Genomic DNA, 21,852 nt, shown 5'->3' on the forward strand with positions numbered 1-21,852 from the left:
GAGAGTAGCTTTCTACCATGTAGAGGCACCTTGGTGTTTAGAAGTACACGTTTATTACCACACCTTTTACCACACCAACTATTTCCCTTCAGAGACGACAACTTGTGCACAATGTCTGGCTGTGATTTGGAATCTGGTAATCACAGCTCATAACAATGCCATTTATGGGATGGAAGAATAATCTGGGCAGGGCAACACCCATCTTTTTATAGTCTGCTTCTCATGGGTCTTTGTCTGTAGCAGCAGTAGGATGTCATTTTCCTGCTGCTGAACTAGTTCTATGTGGATAATTGCACTAGAACAAAACTGGGTAAATCTCAAATGGCAACTAGACTTTTTCAACAGTACGCAAGAATGGCGGTTTTACAGAATAAGCATTTCACACTGATGCAAGACACATGCTAAGACAATATGAACTGCTGTTCTTTAAAGCCTTTCAGTGCTGTGGACTTCAAACTTGCCACTGTTGGAGGATATCATTTTATACATATCTAACAACAGGAGCCCAGAAAGAACAACATGGAGAGATTTAGAGACAGGACCCTCCTTTAGAAGACTACTATAAAACTTTATTGATGCATAATTCACAAAGATGCTGTGGCTTGGCTTACGTCAGAGAAAATATAGGCATGGTCATAACACTAAGTGAAAGGATTCAGTCATCAGAAATTTAGGTTGCTTATCTATAAAGGGGTAGACTGGAAGTCACAGGGGCTGAAATGTAAATCTCCTTCCTCTGAGACACAGATGCAATAAAAATGCTCAACTCCCTTGGTAACATTAGGGACCACTGAGGAATGGCAGGGAAGACAGCAACCTCCAAATTGAGTTTTACATACTAGTTTCTGCAACAAATTTTAAGGACTAAGAACAAATGAGCTGCTTTCCAGTAAGATGGCAGTCCTTTTTTTTAAAAAAAAGCAGTTTCCAGCAAATGTACCATGGTGGAGATGGGATCACCTTTTCTTAAAGCCATACTTCTTTCGCTCATAGAAGAGATCTGTTTTTGAGCTGCCCAGATTGACAATCTTGGGACAGCCATCTCGCTGAAAAGGAACAGAAAAGGGATATGGTTAGAACAAGGGTAATGCAAATAAATGTATCATACAAGTTACTTCACAGCTCAGATAGGGTGTGCAAGAAAAAATTAATCATCACTCAACACTAGACCCAATTCTGATACACGTACTGGCTACAGATAGTTATGCCAACCTTCCATTTGAAGTCCAACAGTGATTCTGCCACAAAGGCTGCAATTCTACATACTCTTAATTATTTCTGAGTGCACTATTTTAGGATAGTGCTGCAATTCAATTTTCTCTACCAGGGGCGTATGAATTCTACATCCAGAATAAGTTGCACAAAGTTCCTTTATTTAATCTGGCCTTGGTGTTTGGGGCTTTGCGGAATTTGGAGTGTTTTTGCAAAGACAGAGGAATTAAAAGATCAAAGTCATACTCTGTAGACCCATGAAAATCAACATATTTAAGTTAGTGATGGCTGACTTACTGAAAGTCCATTGATTTAATGTTTCTACTCTGAGTATGACATGGCTACCCAAAGAAAGCAGGCATGGACAGTGAGAAATATTAAGAGCTGTACAGGGCAAGAAGATTAAGCACTTTGCAAGCCCGACTCAAAAACTTTGCTTCAGGTTTCTGTGGATACATCAGCATATTTTCAGTTTTATCTAAACCACCATAAGAGCTAGAAAATGAAAAAGCAACAGAAAGCCAATATGTGAGCTCCTCAAGGAGTCAAATAGCATGCTGCTGTTCGACTTACAGAATTTGATGGCTTATGATGTTCTGAAATGCACTGAGCTGTAATGAATCTCAGTTGGCACTTTTGAGAAGCTTCTCCATTTTGCATTCTTTCTCATTTCTGTGGCACCTTACAGACTGCTACTGGCAAGCAGTGTTCGAAACTCCCTTTGTGACAGGGAATTTCATTAGCATGAGTAGTTTCTGAGCTCTGGGTGTAGTACTGTGCCTAAGAGTTCAGATTAAAAACTGCAGAGTGGAAGGAAAGGAGGACCCTTTTCTGCCTCCCCACTTCCAGCTACTCTCTGAATACTGGAGAAGAGACCCTCTGAAAAATATTAGGAGGGTAGGCAGGGGGAGGACTAGAGCACGTGAAAAATGAACATAATATTTTAGCTGCAGTTCATTCATTTTCAGCTTTGTATGCTTGTTACAAAAAAAGCGCACCTAGACATTCTGTTGCTGCACCCATAACATAGGTTTAAGGTGCCATTTAGCTCCTAGCTTTCATGTCTCAGTTTCTAACACTACTGGCATGGCAGCTACAGGGTTAGGTAGGTAGAAGATCATTTGCTGTTGAATATGCCAGGGTAGTTTGGATTCAGGGTAGGCAGGGACTGCCTATTGTTCCAATAGCTGCTGTGAAGGGATGAAGAAACAGAACGTGGTACAGTTACAGCTGGAGGAACCCACCTTACAGATAATTTTCAGTTACATTTAAGCTGATAGATCTGTGAACTTTTTGCAGGGTGCTGGATTCTGTTCACCAACCTACCCGCTCAGCAGATGCAATATTTTCCTCAGTTTACACTTTGACACAGGAAATCAATAAATACCTCCCCAGTCTGAAGTGACACATTTTGTGTGTGCCCTATGCCACATTTTCTGGAGGGGCACTTTCATTACTGTGTGATCAGATGCAAAAGCAGACAGGGCGCCCACACAACTGGTGAAGGAGCCCTGGCCTCTTTTTCACCTGGCTACCCTATTGTATTCACTGACAAACTTCCCACAAGTATAGAAATAGCTTTAAAACCATTTCCAACTGCACTTCATGGCCTCGCCATTTCAGCATCTGTCTGATTTGGAGAGGATCCTCTTCATAGAATTCCATCTTAACCTGGGTGCAGCAGTACTTTATGCTAAAAGAACCCATTGTTACTGACCCATTTTCTTCATACTGTTTAGCAGCCCTAGACAGTATGCCTTCTTTTCTGTCTACAGCTGAGACGAGTTTATGCACACATTCAACATGCACTCAACTGTGGAATCCAATGTCAATTTACTCATAAAGCATCTATCACACCATAGATGGCTCTAATGTCACAGCATCTCAAACAGTACTTTTAAATGGAGGTAGTCAATACACATTCAACTGCAAATCATCAAGTAATGTATATGCAAATTCAAAGAGCCTTTCCTTTTTAAAAACCTCCTCCTCCCAAGCTCTTCCTACACAGTTAGTATCAGAGAGAATGAAGCTAATTGTCAGCTACTCCATTTTCAAGAGCCATGCTCTCTACTTCTGCTTATTTTTCAACTCAAATGTGAGATGGCTGGGTAGGAACAAGGTCACTTCTATTGTCCCTGCGTAGTAACCAGCAAAACAGGTGCATTTCACTTTATAGATAATTGCATTTCTGTGGTACAATTGGAGCAGCGAGGTGAAAAAAGAGAGCACAGGAGCTCCTGCACCTTTAAAAGATGTACCTTCCCTCTTCTCTACAACTATTAAAGATGCATGAGCCCTGACCTATTTTTCACAAGGCCACTTTAGAGTCAAGGCATTTTTTCCTGTACTCATTCATTGTTAAAACAGTCTGAATCTGCTCTTACTGTAAGGGTTTCTGGTACAGAAGAACACCAGCTCTACTGTTGCAACATTGTAATACCCATCCTCAGACAAAAATATAAGGTGTCCCAAATTCATAGAAGGGACCTTGAGGGTCATCTAGTCTAACCCCCTGCAACGGAGGAATCTGTAGGACTGTATCACTGAATAGAAAATCTGATACCATTGCTACTTACAAACCACCCCACCCCAAGACCGCTAACCTAGATTGCTGTTTAGAATAATAGTACACTACAACGGCTAGTAGTTGATTCTATAATTTTAAATGAAAGGTTCAACTGTCAATGCTGATTTTTATTTTTTAAACCCCTGTCCTTGATCTCTTGTAATCTAAGCCATGAATGAAATCTGTCTACTGGTTTGCAGCCATAAGTTATTTTAGAAGAGTTTGAAATTATAAATTATGTTCATTTTAGGGCCCTTTTGAAAGAGACAAGTATGAATAAGCCTTTATTGAAGGTACTGGACATGAGAGCATATAGATATTAGAATATAAGCATCCCAGGCTTCAGATGTTTACCAACACATGGGCCAATGATAATATTTAAGAACAAACAATTGCAACTTAGAGAGCGGAAAAATGCAGACCCCTGTAACAATCTTACATCTTTCTCCTGGATGGTGCATTCTTTACAGTAGTATGCATCAGAGACACCAGGACCTCCACATATCACACAGCGCCCTTGATAAGACCCATAGTTGCACTCATCACATATGCGCACCAGTGTGCAGGGCCGCACATAAGAGTCACAAATAACACACTTGCCATCACCTGCAAAATAAGTACATGTATTTCAAGTGAAAGAAAAGATGCAGACAAGCCACCCACAGAAAGAATATACACAGCTTATTAGATTACCCACAGAACATGCTACAAAAGAAAGGCGTTAACTGGGTTTGCTTCCAGGCAGATGTGTTTAAGGTGGAGTTGCCACACCCCAAATACAATGGCTTGAGTTGTTTACAGATAAAAGTCCAAAGCAACTGGCATTTGATTGAACTTCTCCATAAACCAGTCTGCCACATTTTTTGAATTTTTTAATCATATGTAACACCAAATCAGCATCTCTGTGCAGGGATGAACACAGAATGCAGCATCACAGATACTTCAATCATATAATGCCAGTGCAATCTTCTACACTTGAAAGGTATATTCAGTGATCTTCTTTTCTTAATTTGGCTTTAGGAAAGGCTGAACGGGCAAGTGCACACATACATAATTGAAGCCATTATTGCTGTAGATAGCTCTTGAGGTATGGAACCAACGTTAGCAAGTAAGTAAATAGCCAACAGATGGCAATGACAAGCACTGCCAGCCTGGACCATATCCAAGCAAATGACCTAAAGACGAAGAGCTTCATATCCCATTACTCTCGTCCATCTGATCTTTATTCCTACTAAGGATTTGTTTAACTTGCTCTTTCTTTTGGAAGGTGAACAAATTCATTTTAAGAAAGCTGCTGATAACCTCCTGGGTGACAGCTACAACAGACCATCTCATAGTTTCCCCCCAGTACTGCTTTATTTCTAGTTTCGAAGATGGGGCAGGAGTAGGGAGCCATTTCATTTGTGTGGCAAGTAGCCCTGGGAAGTACCCAAGTGCAGCACCTTCTACTCTCTTACTCTGCATCCCTGGGCTGAAAAAGCATCTCTTTCCTGTCTGCAATAGCTTGTGCTGTTATCCTGTCCTTTTATGACCAAGAGAGACAGCATATGTTACTCCAATAGCGATATTAAGAAAAGCCATAATCTGCCCATAACTTCATCCTTTCTGACATCTTTTACTTCTGCCTAGTTTCACCTCAAAATGGACACTAGCTAGCCTGGTCATTATGTGGCCTGAAGTTTTGCTTTTACTTTACAGGTACCTGTGCTTTTTAAGGACCAGAGGAACAGGTGCAATAGTGCTTTGGAGACTCCGGAGTGCAGGGGTGTGTGTCTTTTTTCAACCCAAGGGCTGCATTCTTTTCTGGGCAGCCTTCCTGGTGCTACATGCCAATGGTGGGTGGGGTGAGGTGGGGCAAAAGTGGGCATGGCACCAAATTTAAATGTTACCTTTGTAAAATAGCCTAGTTTCTATGCACACTCAATCAACCCTCTCTATCCTCCATCCATGAGTACAAGAGGAATTATCAGAGTTCAAGGACACATTCCAGCCAGGCAAGAGCTCCTGGGGTATAAAGCATGGTCAGTGAGGTGTGTACTGGGGAGAATTCCAGGGGCCAGGCAGAAAGGCCTGGAATTTGGCCCCTGAGCCTGAATTTCACTGCCCCTGATTAGCACACATGATAATGCATGTGTGACTGTTGGGTCTTAAAATGCCAGTAAAGACAGCTGCAGCATATCAGGTATGCTAAGTGTGTTTTCTGTGGGCTGGATTGGACAAAAGTCCAAAGCATGATGTGGTGAATCAAGAGGCCTGTGGCGGGTGCACATCTTCCTTCTTTCCACAGGTGCCTTGCTTTCCTGGTCTGCTTCCTTGAAGTCTTAAGTTGCCAGTGTCAAACTATGGTTTAACATTACATCTGAAACAGCCCATGGTCTCTTCAGACATTCTAAAAATGTAGCTACAGTAGTACTGGAGCAACACAGACATCCCTGCTTAACATTGCAAAGCTCTTAGGAAGCATGAAGTTAGAGGGATTGGACGGAATGGCTGCCATGTTTTGATACATTTTTCAACCCTTTCCTTTCTTCTCTTAAACTCTTACCAACTTTTTTCACATACACCCCTTACAATCTATACAACATTGATCCACCATGACTACTTTATTTTTTAATTATCTAAAGTAAACATATAGGTATGTTGCCAATTTTTATATTCCTTCTCTTCTATGGGTTTAGATTCCAAAGTGTTTCAAACAGGTTTAAGTGAAAAGGTGAAGTTTCTCAAGTCTATGGCAAGTCTTGAACATCCAAGCTGCAGTTCTATACTAATTTGCCTGGTAGTAAATTTCAGTAAACATAGTGGGAAAATTCTGAATATGCAAATATAGGATTATACTACATGTGTAGCTAGAATTTTAAACTTAAAATGGCATCATACTCAGTGCTTGTTTTCAGGGGGCAATCAAGAGTATGCACTATCAACACCTCTTTTTGTTGTTTAAAAAGTGTGGCACTTACTGTAACAACTTCATGGTGAGTACTGGCACCTATTTTTCTAGAAAAAATGCACTGGTTATACCTATAGGTTTAATTGCATTTTAGAAGACAGACTTTACTCAGCTTGGAAGAAATCCTGATTTACTATATTGGGCTCCAAATCACAGAAGACACACAGTATGTAAAAAGCTATACTCACATTTTTCACACAGTCGTCCAATAGCTGCAATAAAAATGGAGAAAAATGAATAACATTCATTTGGAAATTCTGAAAGTTCCACATTATTTCTAGAATCCGTACACTTCAGGTTAGACTCCGCTAACCCAAAAATAGTACCTCGGGTTAAGAACTTTGCTTCAGGATGAGAACAGAAACTGTGTTCCAGCAGCGCGGCGGCAGCGGGAGGCCCCATTAGCTAAAGTGGTGCTTCAGGTTAAGAACAGTTTCAGGTTAAGAACGGACCTCCAGAACTAATTAAGTTCTTAACCCGAGGTACCACTGTACTACTCTTCAGGATTAACCTCATATTCAGGTGGGGATGGGTGAACTATGAGAGAATAATAGGTTTTAAAGGCAAATAACTAAAATCTTTAATAAACACTTAACTTTTGGTATTCCGTAAGAAGATCCTATCCAGACTGATATTCAGGGCTGATCCTATCCATGCTTAGTCAAAGGTAAACTGAACGAACTTTAATCAGTGAGTAGCTAGATACAGTGCAGTGGCAGCAAGGCCACATGGCACAAAGTACCTGAGTATATTTTAAAAAGCAGCATTTATATTTTCCTTCAGTTTCAAACAGTGGGACCTGTTTCCAGGCACGTGTTTAGGAATGCAACCGTAGGCTTTCACTGTTAATACTGTATTGGCAGGACTAAACTTAAAGCAAACATAATCTTTCCTCACTCCGCCTAACGTGTTTTGCCAAGATTAGAGCTTGTCATTTTCAAAACAACAGTAAGAATGTAATACTCATAGGGAATGAAGGCAAAGAATGCGCTATTTTGATGAAAATACAATAACAAAGCCTTACGTCTTATGTACGTCACAGGCCGAGAGTGACGCAGAATCATGTAAACTTACAACTTCCAAAGGTAAATAAGAGGGCAGGAGGCCCCAAACCTGTAGTTGTATGGTAGGAAAATCTTGTAGCAAGTATGATTAAAAAATAAAAATAAATCCTTGCTGCTAAGAAGCAGTTAATAAAATATCAGTTAAAAGCAGGAGGGAAAGGGACAGAAATGTAGGACGTTACATATGACTATGTGACTCATGTAAAACTGTTGTAACTCATACAGCATTCATTCCACTTTAAGCAAGTACTGTATTTGGTTGCAAGAGGATCTCCTCTTTTGCAGCCCAGCTAGCTGAAATCCTTTTAATTAGATGCTAAGGATTGATCAGAACTTAAGTGTGCAAATCATGTTCTAATATTATACAGCAGGACCTAAATGCTTCCATCTACAAGCCTACAAGCCACAGTGATGCAGCAGATATACAGTACTTGTTTTTCCATCTAGGTCTGCTTATGACAGCTGCAAGGTTGGCAGACGAACACTGCACTGTGTTAAGAAATATCTGACGGGGGGAGAGGAGAGGAACAGTGATGGGCTCCAGAGATGCATTTGTATGCAATATAAACCATCCTAGGGGCCAGCTGGCAACCTGAGGATGGGAGAGCCATTAAGGAGCAACTACTTTATACAGAACTTATGCTCTGAATTCAGCTGTCAGGGCTAACGGTTAAACGGACTAGACCTCGGCTGATTTAAAGCTCCTTCTAAAGCCACCCAAGCCTGCGACTATCACTGCATCTGAGGGCACGGAATCCCCCGAGTTCACGGCCGCTTGCGAAATGCGGAGAATGAGGTTTCGCCGGTCGATTTCATTGGGCGGCTACGACTTCAGCCACAACGAGCGAGGCCCAAGCGCGCCGGTTCGCAATTCCGTTTCAGACGTAAGGCCTCGCCGCGTTTTGCCGTTTGGAGCAGGGCAGAAGTCAGTCGAGCCTCCCGCCTCGGAGACCCGGCCGGTGTGGCCTTCCCGGCCGCTGCTCTCCGCCCGCCTCCCGCCGCGCGCGCAGGCCAGGCCCCGCTAGGCTCCCGGTCCGAGGGAAAGAGGGAAGGAAGGGGGCCTCACCCACGCCCGCCTGCTTGCGGCAGAAGATCAAATCCGGGTGGTGCTTGGCCATCCCTAAAGCCCTTCGCCTCGCGCCACCGTCGTTACTGGCCTTTCACCTTTGACCCCTTCAGGTCCTGGGGAAAGCGCAGGTCCTACACACTCGCCCACCTCCACACAAACCGGCTTTTAATTTCCTTTCGAGGGTTACCACACTCGAATATCCCGCAAATAAACAACAACGTGTTTCTTCGTAGCCCTTAGAATATTTTTAGAAGAGGGGAAATGTCGGCAATTTACAACTCTCTCTCTTTCAGGACCTGGCAGAGTACCGCCCCCTCGAGTGACGTCATTAGAACGCTAGAGATTGGACCCATTTTTCAGACGGGCAGCGTAGAGTTAGACTTGAAACGCTTACGGAGGCCTCAACTTTCGTTTGCTTTCCCTCTCTAAGGGCGGCAGTGAGAGCTGCTCATAGAAATTTGGGGAGGAATTCACGATGCTAGCGTTGCAACCCGAGGCAGAAATAACATAATACTCCTAATGTTCCTACTTTTTTTTGTTTCTAAGTGAACGCGCTGCTCCTCCTCAGTCAGCTACGCTAAGCTAATAGACTTCCCCATTGATTTGTACAGGCAGCCTTAATTTCGGTACTATTGTAGCGGGACAGGGAATACGTATGCCCACGTAAACCCGGATATTTCCAATTTTTTAAAAGGTGGACTTCTCTGCATTTTCTTATCACTATGTACTATTATTGACGAGGAAACCGGTTTCCTGTGGAGAAGTCATGCCTCCGGAAGTATTTGTTTCCACGTGCCCGCTTCTATTTAAAAGGAGACTTGATGGGCGCGGCCTAGGCCCCGCCTACGAGGCACGTCCTTTAAAAGCCCCATGTGACGCTATCGCGCGGCGACTTCATCTTTGTCAGTGAACAAAATGGCGCCGTACTGTGTCCTAGTCAGTCGGTTACAGGTGAGTCTGGTACCCGTAGACTCGGTTATGGGCAGAGCAAGCGGTAGAAGCTGAGTGTAGCTGGCGGAGTCGGCAGTGGAGGTCGAGGCCTGCGCGCCCATCGCTGCTCTTCGGGCTCGGCCTTCCGCTTCCTCGCTGTAGGTCAATGTGTCCCCCATGCCGGTCCCGCCCGTGACTCCCTGCAAGCGAGGAGGGATGTTTGCTTGGCAGTACCGTAGAAAGCCCTGGCATGCCAACACATGTACACTAGCGAAGGCTTCGTGCTGTCTCCAGGCTGGTGTGCTGTCTGGTGGGGCCCCGCTCACGAACTCAAGGTGAGGGCAAGGTTACTGGGGTTCTGCGCCGCTGCTGGCTTCCCTCCACACTCGGCATTTATAAACGACGCATTGTACCGTTATGCATGCAGTCGTATTGATAGATGGATTTTTACAACCTACACACGGTAGGTGGCATAGGAATTCACTTCTCAGCAATAGGCCTCTTCCCTGTGGCTCGTTTCACACAAATAGTTCCCCAAATTTTACGCTACAAATTGTGCACAGAACTTCTTTTGGGTAGGTAGGACTTAACCTCTCTAGCCCTACAATCCTGTATACACTCTTATTTGGGCGAGCCACTCAATGGGGTTTCCTTCTGAGTAAAAATGTAGAAGATTTTGCTGTAAAACTTATGCACCAAACAGTCAAGCTGTAAATGTTAGATGTATTGCTACTTTTTGTAATGTTTTGTAATACCTTTTGTTAAAAAAAAAATTGGTTTGTTTCAATCAACCAAATAGCTCAGGCTTAGGCATGAGATGGACATGCATAACTTTGTTTGTATGCTGCCTTTCCGTAGTTCAAACCATGCTCAGGGCAGTTTGTAACATATAAAATACATAATTACACACATAACAAAAGTAGACACAAACAATAAATACCAAAAGTTCACAAATTAAAACAATTTCCACATAAATAATAATATTTAAAATAAAGATACCAAAAAAAATTGATTACAGCAGTAACCCTACTCAACAAAACCCCCTACAAAGTACCCCAGTCCAAGAGTCTGTTCAGCATCCTCAACTTTTGTAGCTGGAATCAATCAGGATCCTGCCCGCCCAGGCCAGGTGGGTAAAGGCCTGCAGGGCAGGAGCAGGTCTTCCAGGACTCACAGCCAAGATGGATACCAGCACTGCAGACAGGATGAACTTGAAGCTAAGATTGTTGGTTTATGAAAGAGATACCATGTGCATAAGGGAATACAGTGGTACCTCGGGTTAAATGCTTAATTCGTTCCAGAGGTCCGTTCTTAACTTGAAACTGTTCTTAACCTGAAACACCACTTTAGCTAATGGGGCCGCCTGCTGCTGCCGCACCGCTGGAGCACGATTTCTGTTCTCTTTTTTTTTTTTAATAAAATTTTTTATTAATTTCCAATTTTTTAACAAACACAAAATACAACATAAAAACAAACACAAAAAATCATGTTTTCTTTACCTTATTTCCATAAACCTCTTTTCCCGGACTTCCCCATACCTTCCCCTTTTTGCATCCTTTATTTTAAACAATTATTCAGCAACCCTTCTTAGCCAATTAAATATAAATTCATTCTCCTTTTCAATTTCACCCTAAATTGAACACAATTTACCGCTGCAATTCTACGTCTTCCTCTCCCTCAGCATTTTAGCACTCCTCAATTTTGTAGTAACTCTTAAGATATATTTTAAACTTCTTCCAATCCTCTTCCACAGTCTCTTTCTCTTGGTCGCGGATTCTGCCGGTCATTTCTGCCAATCCCATAAAGTCGATCACTTTCGCCTGCCATTCCTCCAGCGTGGGTAGTTCTTGTGTATTCCAATACTTTGCTAGGAGAATCCTTGCTGCCGTAGTAGCATACAAAAAGAAATTCTTATCCTCCTTCGGCACCAACTGGCCGACCATACCCAGGAGAAATGCCTCTGGTTTCTTGTGAAATGTGCACTTAAGCACTTTCTTAATCTCATTATAAATCATTTCCCAGAAGGCCTTAATCTTCGGGCAGGTCCACCAAAGGTGGAAGAAGGTACCTTCAGTCTCTTTACATTTCCAACATTTGTTATTGGGCAAATGATAAATCTTCGCAAGCTTGACTGGGGTCATGTACCACCTGTAAATCATTTTCATAATGTTTTCTCGTAGGGCATTACATGCTGTGAATTTAATACCTGTGGTCCATAACTGCTCCCAGTCAGCAAACATAATGTCATGACCTATGTCCTGTGCCCATTTAACCATAGCTGGCTTCACTGTCTCATCTATTGTATTCCACTTCAACAGCAAGTTATACATTCTTGATAAATTCTTAGTATTGGGTTCTAACAGTTCTGTTTCTAATTTCGATTTCTCCACCTGGAAACCAATTTTCCTGTCTTGTTTGTAGGCCTCCGTTATTTGAAAATAATGGAGCCAATCTCGTACCTTGGACTTTATTTTCTCGTAACTTTGTAGTTTAAGTTCACCACCCTCTTGTTCTAAAATTTCAGAATATTTCGGCCAATTAGTTCTCATATTGAGTTTCTTTACCTCCTTGGCCTCCATTGGCGAAAGCCACCTGGGAGTTTTATTTTCCAATAAGTCTTTATACCGAATCCAAACATCGTATAGTGCTTTCCTAACAATGTGGTTTTTAAAACCCTTGTACACTTTAACCTTGTCATACCAAATATATGCATGCCAACCGAAGTTATTGTCAAATCCTTCCAAATCTAGAATGTCTGCATCTTCAAGAAGTAGCCAATCTTTTAACCAGCAGAAAGCTGCCGATTCATAGTACAGTCTTAAGTCCGGCAGGGCAAACCCCCCTCTTTCTTTAGAATCAGTAAGTATCTTAAATTTAATTCTGGGCTTTTTGCCCTGCCAGACAAATTTGGATATATCTTTCTGCCACTTCTTGAAACAGTCCAATTTATCAACAATTTGTAATGTCTGAAACAAAAATAACATTCTAGGCAATACATTCATTTTGATTACTGCAATTCAACCTAACAAGGAAAGCTTCAGGTTCGACCATATTTCTAAGTCTTTCTTTATCTCTGTCCAGCACTTATCATAGTTATCCTTAAATAGGTTTACATTCTTAGATGTCATGTTAATCCCCAGGTATTTTACACTCTTTGCCACCACTAACCCAGTTTCCTCTTGGAATCTCTCTCTTTCAACATTTGTTAAGTTTTTCTCCAGTACCTTGGTTTTTTGTTTATTCAACTTAAATCCTGCGACCTGGCCAAATACTTGAATTAATTCTAGAACTCTTTTGGTACTAGTGTCTGGCTCTTGCAGGGTCAATACTAAGTCATCTGCAAAGGCCTTCAATTTGTAATGTCTGGCTCCGACCTGAATCCCTTTTACCAGCTGGTCCCCCCTGATCATATTTAGCAAAACCTCCAGGACCGATATAAAAAGTAATGGGGATATTGGGCACCCCTGCCGTGTCCCTTTTTCAATAGGTAGTTCATCCATAACCACATTATTTACAATTAACTTTGCCTTTTGCTCAGAATAAATTGCACTTATACCATTTTCAAACTTTTGGCCTACCCCCATCCCATGGAGATTCTTCTTCATAAATTTCCAAGATATATTGTCAAAGGCTTTCTCCGCGTCCACAAAGATTAAAACTGCCTTTGTATTAATGTTCACTGTCAACATTTCTATAATGTCAATTATATTCCTTACATTGGTAGACAAATGTCTACCTGGGAGAAAGCCTGCCTGATCTTTGTGAATCTCCTCCACCAGCACCTTCTTCAGTCTTTTTGCCAAAATGTCTGCAAAAATTTTGTAATCCACATTAAGTAATGAAATAGGGCGGTAGTTCTTGATCTGTTTTTTATCAATCTCAGTCTTTGGTATAAGTGTAATAAAGGCTTCTTTCCACGTCTCAGGTGCCCTTTTCCCCTCTAATATCTCGTCGCAAACCTCCTTAAGCGGCTGTATTATCCAGTCCTTCAGAGCTTTGTAGTATCTGGAGGTTAATCCATCTGGCCCTGGAGATTTCCCCAATTGCATATTTTGAATGGCACCCTCTATTTCTTGTTCAGTTATTTTCTCATTTAAAAGCAACATACTTTGTTGCGAAATTTTTTGTAATCCATATTTCTTGAGAAATTCTTCCATTTCTCTTTCGTTTTCCGGCCCTTGTGCGTATAGTCTTCTGAAATAACTCTGAAAGCAATTGCTGATCTCATTTGGTTTAGAAATGTTCTTTCCATCTACCTCCAAACTTGTGACTATGTTCAAATTCTGTCTTTTCTTCAATTGCCATGATAGGAGTTTTCCACATTTATCTGCCGATTCGAATGTCTTTTGTCTCATTCGCTTAATTTTCCATTCAATCTCCTGGTTCATCAATTCCATATATTGCTTCTGGTACAGTTTAATTTCTCTCAAGATCTCATGTAACTTTGGGTTGGATCTCAATTTCTTTTCACTTTCTTTTATCTTTTCCAAAATTTTATCTTTCTTCTCCTGCTGTTTCCTCCTTTTTAAGGAATTCTGTTGTATCAGGAAACCCCTCATCACGGCCTTGCTTGCGTCCCAGATCACTCGTTTCTCCACTTCTGTCCTCAGATTTATCTCAAAGTAGTCCTTCAAAGTTTTTTGGGCCTTTTGGTAAACCTCTGGATCTCTAAATAAAGTGTCATTCATTCTCCATCTGAAGGAGCCAGCTGTTGTTATTTTCATTTCCATCTTTACCGCATTGTGGTCGGAGCATGTCTTTGGGCAGATTTCCACTTTCTTTATCTTTGGAGCCATTCCACTAGTAATCCATATTTGGTCTATTCTTGTCTAGGTCATCTGTGATTCCGAAAAGAATGTTCCCTCCCTCTCGAGAGGGTTTCTTGTTCTCCAGATGTCAATCAGGTCTAAATTGTCCGTCATTTCAAAGAAAGTCTTAGGTAATCTCCCATCCTTGGAGATTACCTGTCTTTGTGCCTTGTCCATATTTGTAGAGACGACTCCGTTCATATCGCCTAAAATAATCACCTTATAGTCCAAATAGTCCATTAATGTCTCATGCAGTTTCTTGTAAAATTCTGCCTTCCCTTCATTCGGTGCATAAATTCCAAATATCAAAATTTTTTCTCCTTGAATCTGTATCTCAATTGCCAAGATTCTTCCATGTTCGTCTTTGAAGATCTGTTTTGGAGCCAATTTCTCTTTTGCATAAATCACCACTCCTCTTTTCTTAACTTTATCTGATGAAATAAATTCTTGTCCCAATCTTTTATTTATAAGTAGTCTTCTCTGTGCCCTTGTCACGTGGGTTTCTTGTAGACAAATCAGATCCAATTGTTCTTTTTTCAAAATATGGAAAACCTCACACCTTTTTCTGGGAAGGTTCAGTCCATTACAATTCCAAGTTAAAAATCGCAGAGACATTGTTAATTAGTTGCCTCCAACTGCACCCTGCAGCTGTTCTTCATCCGTTGGTGATTTAAGTCCAAATGTCAAGTTCCCCAAGTCTGTATCCGATGTTGAGTTTAAAACCCCTTTCACCAGGTCTTCTCCGTACCTGTCCAAAAACTGTTCTTTATCTTGTACTGTTCTTATCTTAACTTTCTTTCCTCTGAAATTGAAAGACAAACCCTGTGGAAATTCCCACCTGAAAGGTATGTTGTTCTTCTTCAGCAGGTCAACCAAAGTCTTGAACTGGGTTCTCACCTCCAGAATATATTTTGGGATATCCCTGTAAATTTGCACAGAGACGTTTTGAATCTGAAGTGTCTTCTGGTAATGCAAGCTTAATATCTTGTCTCTTTCCTCTTTGGATCTCAATGTTATCAGGCAGTCCCTTGGAATCTTCCTACCCTGCCTTCTGCCCAATCTGAAGGCAGTTGTTATCTCAAATTCTTTTTCCTCTAGGTTTTCCTGCCAAAAGTCTGAAATTTCTTTTGTGAGAAAGTCCACTAGGCTGTCCCCTTCACTTTCTGGAACAAGCCTAAGTCTCAGGTTCTTCTCCTTACGTTGCATATCCCATAAAGACAGGGTCGCCTCATGTTGGTCAAGCCTCCTGCAAACCGGTACTAAATTTTCCTGTGTAGATTCCGCAGTGGATTTAGCTTCTTCCGCAATCTTCCTAATTGTGGCGTTCTCCTCGACCAATTTGTGTATAATCTGTGTTTTAGATGTCACGCTCTTGGTGTTCAAGTCTAATTTTGCCGTTAAGTCTGCCAGTTGCTTAGTATTTTCTGTACTCTGTTTATTCAATTTTTCTAAAGATTCATTTATCTTCAATAATGCCTGCGTCACTGACTCCATGAATGCACTTATTCCTTTTTCCTGTCCGCCTGGACCTGTTGGCAATAGTCCTGATAAAGAGCCCCTTTTCTTTTGTGCTGCTTTAGCCTTAGACCTTGTTGCTATCTCATCTGCAGGGCCACTCATGTCCCAAGGTCGTTCTCACAGGAACAGGTCTTGAATGGAAAAATCCAGTGACTTTGCTTTTCAACAGTCAATGTTGCAACTGTTACCTTCAGCCCTCTAGAGGGAGCCAAGATATTCAATAAACAAGGAAACAAAAAGTCCAAAAACCCTCAGAGGGAAAGAGTTACTAAGAAACGTCTTTCAGTCTTTTTAGTTGCAACCGTATTGTTTCTACAGAGTCTCAATAAATTGTATCTAATAAAGTCCCCACTTTGCAACACATCTGACAGTTCCCTGTCAAAGTGCTTCACCCAGACAGTCCGTTCCCAGAGTCAGAGGCTGCAGTAAATTGTCCCTTTAAAACTTTTCCCGCAGGTTTCCTTTCTTCTTCTTCCCCCCCCCCTGTTGATTTCTGTTCTCATCCTGAAGCAAAGTTCTTAACCTGAGGTACTATTTCTGGGTTAGTGGAGTATGTAACCTGAAGCGTATGTAGCCCGAGGTACCACTGTAATACTTACATTGGGGCCTTAATGGTGCTTGTTAATGGGTTCTGAAGACTCAAGAGATACTGTTGCTGATACCAGCCTGTATGATACCAGCTTTCATTTTCCCCAAGTATAAGTGGGACAAATTGATTTCTCGGCACCCCTACTTCATATAGCCCTCTTCATTCTCTCTACTTGTTGAAAAGTCTGCCTGCTTTACCATAATAAAGAACGTTGCCCAATCCACATATTCAACATTCATTTTCCCTGAAACAGTATCTTCCAATATCTTCCATTGATATAAAGTCAGGTCATATTAGGGACACTGAAGATCCAGTATGCAGCATACTGAAAACAGTTATTTTCTTTACCGAAACTAGCTCCCTGCACAGTGATGTTTTGTTTCCCCCCACTCCATTTATCCCTTAGTCACTTACATTGAGTAAGAGTGTATGGAGGGGACACACTCTGTGATTATTTCTACTCAAGAGGGCTTGCATGCTACTTCCGAACAGTCAGCCCTGAGGGAGGAATTTGTGCTGGATCTTCTAGCTGTTTGGTCCATCAGCTGCCAATCAAGTATAAACCCTGCTGCAAACGGACGCAGGTGGCGCTGTGGGTTAAAGCCTCAGCGCCTAGGGCTTGCCGATCGAAAGGTCGGCGGTTCGAATCCCTGCGGCGGGGTGCGCTCCCCCTGCTCGGTCCCAGCGCCTGCCAACCTAGCAGTTCGAAAGCACCTCCGGGTGCAAGTAGATAAATAGGGACCGCTTACCAGCGGGAAGGTAAACGGCGTTTCCGTGTGCGGCTCTGGCTCTGGCTCTGGCCAGAGCAGCGATGTCACGCTGGCCACGTGACCCGGAAGTGTCTCCGGACAGCGCTGGCCCCTGGCCTCTTAAGTGAGATGGGCGCACAACCCCAGAGTCTGTCAAGACTGGCCCGTACGGGCAGGGGTACCTTTACCTTTTACCTTTAAAATGGTTGCCACCTGTACAGAGTTCCCTTTAAAAGTACTGGGAAGCTGCTAGAAACTAGCTGTATTGTGGCTATACTACACAGTCAGAACTATACCATATATAGTAGCAGTGTGTGGGAAAGCATTTCTGTTTTGTTCTGGACAGTTCCAATTTTATTTAAGAAGCAAGATACTGTGGAGGTGGCAAGCAGAGAATAGAATTGGAAAAGTAACAGCTGTGTCAGAGTTTTGAGAGGTATATGCTAACTTCAGGTAGAAGGAGAGATTGCACACCGATAAGCTAACAATGGAATGAGGCTTTCAAGACCAACTCTGAAAGACTGCTGTGGGGACTGAAAATTCAGTGAAGTTTTGGGTTGCATCTTAAGATTAAAAGCAGTATTTAGAGTAAGGGTGGCTAACCTTTGGCCTTCTAGATGTTGATGGACCACAATTCCACTTAGAATCATAGAATCATAGAGTTGGAAGAGACCACAAGGGCCATCGAGTCCAACCCCCTGCCAAGCAGGAAACACCATCAGAGCACTCCTGACATATGGTTGTCAAGCCTCTGCTTAAAGACCTCCAAAGAAGGAGACTCCACCACACTCCTTGGCAGCAAATTCCACTGTCGAACAGCTCTTACTGTCAGGAAGTTCTTCCTAATGTTTAGGTGGAATCTTTTTTCTTGTAGTTTGGAACCATTGCTCCGTGTCCGCTTCTCTGGAGCAGCAGAAAACAACCTTTCTCCCTCCTCTATGTGACATCCTTTTATATATTTGAACATGGCTATCATATCACCCCTTAACCTCCTCTTCTCCAGGCTAAACATGCCCAGCTTCCTTAGCCGTTCTTCATAAGGCATCGTTTCCAGGCCTTTGACCATTTTGGTTGCCCTCCTCTGGACACGTTCCAGTTTGTTCGTGTCCTTCTTGAACTGTTGTGCCCAGAACTGGACACAGTACTCCAGGTGAGGTCTGACCAGAGCAGAATACAGTGGCACTATTACTTCCCTTGATCTAGATGCAATACTCCTATTGATGCAGCCCAGAATTGCATTGGCTTTTTTAGCTGCCGCGTCACACTGTTGGCTCATGTCAAGTTTGTGGTCAACCAAGACTCCTAGATCCTTTTCACATGTACTGCTCTCAAGCCAGGTGTCACCCATCTTGTATTTGTGCCTCTCATTTTTTTTGCCCAAGTGCAATACTTTACATTTCTCCCTATTAAAATTCATCTTGTTTGTTTTGGCCCAGTTCTCTAATCTGTCAAGGTCGTTTTGAAGTGTGATCCTATCCTCTGGGGTGTTAGCCACCCCTTCCAGTTTGGTGTCATCTGCAAATTTGATCAGGATGCCCTTGAGTCCATCATCCAAGTCGTTGATAAAGATGTTGAATAAGACCGGGCCCAAGACAGAACCCTGTGGCACCCCACTAGTCACTCTTCTCCAGGATGAAGAGGAACCATTGATGAGCACCCTTTGGGTCAGTTGCCCGAACAGTTGCAGTATCCCTGGTTTATTGGACATGTTGACTGGAGCTGATATGAGTTGGAGTTCAACAATATCTGGAGGTTAGCCACCCCTGTTTTAGGAGGCTTTATGTACAACTAGGGGAAAAGTTTGAAGAGGAAAAGTAGAACACATACTTGTGGGGGTGTAATGTTGACATGTTTACAAAAATGCCATTGTGGTTGGCCAAGGACCTATGACTGAACTGAGACTTAATCCTGTGACCAGTGGTAATGGTGCTGCTTAAACACCTCTTTCCCCTCATAATTAAGCTATCTACCTGGAATGTCTCATGTGCAAATTCTGTTAACATGAATGTCACACTAATTTCAGTGGGATTGTGCAAGAGGCATTCCTCATGTATTGTACTTTTAGTCATGATGGCTTTGAGGTAACGTGAACTGCTCACTCAAAATGCCAATAGGAGCAGAAAAATGAGTGAAATCACAAACATAAAGTTGCCTAGATTTGTATTTTGGGTTATGAAGTGAACAGTTTTCCAATTGTAGTTCCATTTAACTAAAGCAATAGGCAGAAAATCTAAAGTAGAGTCAGTGTTTTTAATATTCCGCACAAAGTGATGAATCTCAGAGAAGTCAAATTGAGGATTGGAGTCTTGAGTCACTTCCTTTCTCAGTAGAATTTTGTACTGAGATTTTTCAGGACAGATTTATGCAAGAAATTGTGAAGGTGGCTGACCATCACTTGATCAGATTTGAAACTGAAAGCTGTTTAAAGATCTGCTGACTTCTTCAGTCATACAAGGACATAAAGACAGCTTTGGCTACAATCCTATGTACCTTTACTAGGGAGTACCATTTGACTAAACAGGATTTACTCCTGAATAAGCATTATTAGGATTGCAGTATTGTGTTTGTCAGTCTCATATTAAAAATAGTCTTAAAATTTGAAAGCTGGAAGCTTATTCGGGGATAGTGACAGCAACTGACAATGGTGCTAATCTTTGCTTGACAAATAAAGTTTGTCTATACATGCAGTGGTTGCCTATCTCTTCCTTGTGTGCATGGTGCTGTTGCAATCAAAATTCTGACACTTCTTTGCTGTGAACGGTGTTTCTAGATCTCCAGTGCAATCAATTAACTTTTCCCTGAAATCATCTACCCTCACAATTTTATAATTATTCTGTTTTATATTTGTATGTGCATTTTCGCCTCACTGTGACCCTGTAAGGTAGGCTAGTTTTCAAGAGAACTAACTAAAAGCTGCCAGCCTAGCTATATATTCTGCCTGAACATTCATGATTTTAACGTGGTCTATCTACACATGCAGCAGAAGATGATAGTAGTAGTAGAGCTTTAAAATGGATTGTACTACTTCAGATTGGAGATGGGGGATCATATTTTTTAATGCTTCCCCATGTTAGGGGTGGGAGAAACACTCCCCACAAGTAGAAAACTAGGCTATGAGTATTTCTTCCCCTGATTTACCAGTTTTTCTTTTTGCTGGGACATTTTATTTTATTTTATTTTTTGCTATTCTGCCACTTCTCTCTCCTACCTTTCTCCTATCAGCCTTTGCTGCAAACTTTGAAGTGTGGACTTCTGGCAAGGATTGGCACTGGGTTGGTCAGTGCTGTTTGGAAAACTGGAGAGGTGCTGTTAGAGTGTGCAGAGGTGTACTTACTGCAAGCTTGAGATGTTTAGGGAATGGCTTAGCGTATTGGGCCTTGAAAAAAGAAATTATTCGCAAAGTGGTACTTCTAGTCTTCTTGTAGCTGCAGGTGCTCCCTAATCTCCAGAATCCCTTTTGGAAGCAGACAGTATCCTGTTGGCGGTAGCTGGTGAAAGCTGCTGGAGTTATCTTGCATTTGACATTCTGTGGCTTCCAAGTATTTCTCATATTTCTCATTGTAAGGTCTGCATTTCATTGATGGTGACAGCTAAGCACTCCCTTGTCTGTTTATTTCAGCAAGCCTTGAGTAAAGGTGTTCGGAGGTACCATGTCTCTCGTGTCCTGTGCCAGAGGGCCAAAGTGGCCATGAGTCAGTTTGAACCCAGTGAATTTGTGAACTATGAAAAGCTTGAGAAAAACATCAACATTGTCCGGAAAAGGTAAGAGTTGAGCTTGAAAAATGTCTTATTAAATGGCTGGGAGGAAAGTAGTTATTACAAAAATATATTTGTATGCAAAATCTTGTAGTCGTAGTGGAATACGGAATATTTCTGAACAGCTTTCATGTATTGAGGCTTGAATGCATGTGGTGGCAAATTTTTTTTATTTCAGTTTCTTTCCCCTTTTCCTTAAAAGTGGTTCAGTTCAAAATATCAGAAAAAGATTTAGGCTTAAAGTCTTAATTGCACAGGTTATTTTAAAAAGTGCTTGCTTATTTCTATTACTTCATTTTAAATGCTGCCATTTTAACTGAGCACTCTAAAGTGGTGAGTGAATTTGTGGAATTCTGTTGTGGGGGGCATATATTTAAAAATATAAAGCTTCCAGAAATACCTTCTATTATGGATAGTCATTTTTGCATCTTCCAAGCTTTTGGTAACCAATCTGAGTATGAAAATAATTGCATTAACTGGTTCCTCTTGAGTAGTCGTGGCTGCGAAGCTTTTAGGATCAAAGCAAAAATGACCATTAAGTGCTCTCACCTTCAGAGCTGTGAGGTAATTATCGCCATAGATCCCATAAGTCATTCCACCCTACCTGTAGCATCCAGGAAACCTAATCAATTCATGCA

At 41.9% G+C, this 21,852-nt stretch overlaps 2 protein-coding genes across 2 annotated transcripts in view; one reads left to right on the plus strand and one right to left on the minus strand.

The window, feature by feature from the left end:
• Positions 1–547: 547 nt before the first annotated feature.
• Positions 548–9,057, minus strand: PHF5A (PHD finger protein 5A). Its single transcript, XM_079993968.1, has 4 exons — positions 8,862–9,057; positions 6,920–6,943; positions 4,221–4,387; positions 548–1,046 (listed from the first exon to the last, which is right to left on the minus strand). The coding sequence occupies exons 1-4, from the start codon at positions 8,911–8,913 to the stop codon at positions 957–959; spliced, it is 333 nt and encodes a 110-aa protein (XP_079850094.1). The 5' UTR covers positions 8,914–9,057; the 3' UTR covers positions 548–956.
• A 605-nt stretch (positions 9,058–9,662) lies between these two features.
• Positions 9,663–21,852, plus strand: part of ACO2 (aconitase 2) — a 28,346-nt gene continuing 16,156 nt past the window's right edge. Inside the window, exons 1-2 of the mRNA XM_079993926.1 lie at positions 9,663–9,815; positions 21,078–21,220. Of these exons, the coding sequence (XP_079850052.1) occupies positions 9,780–9,815; positions 21,078–21,220 (179 nt within the window). The 5' untranslated portion in view covers positions 9,663–9,779. The remainder of the gene's footprint in view (positions 9,816–21,077; positions 21,221–21,852) is intronic.

This window comes from Podarcis cretensis (genome assembly GCF_951804945.1).
Source record: "Podarcis cretensis genome assembly, chromosome: 10".
NCBI classification, from domain to species: Eukaryota; Metazoa; Chordata; class Lepidosauria; order Squamata; family Lacertidae; genus Podarcis; species Podarcis cretensis.

What these genes read in the sequence shown, in the direction of transcription:
- PHF5A (XM_079993968.1), bottom strand. Translation starts at nt 8,913, where the DNA reads ATGGCCAAGCACCACCCGGATTTGATCTTCTGCCGCAAGCAGGCGGGC. An exon ending in CCGCAAGCAGGCGGGCGTGG is followed by an intron (nt 6,944 to 8,861) that starts GTGAGGCCCCCT and finishes TTTTTATTGCAG; the next exon opens with CTATTGGACGACTGTGTGAA. An exon ending in GCACCATCCAGGAGAAAGAT is followed by an intron (nt 1,047 to 4,220) that starts GTAAGATTGTTA and finishes GTTCCTTTTCAG; the next exon opens with CGAGATGGCTGTCCCAAGAT.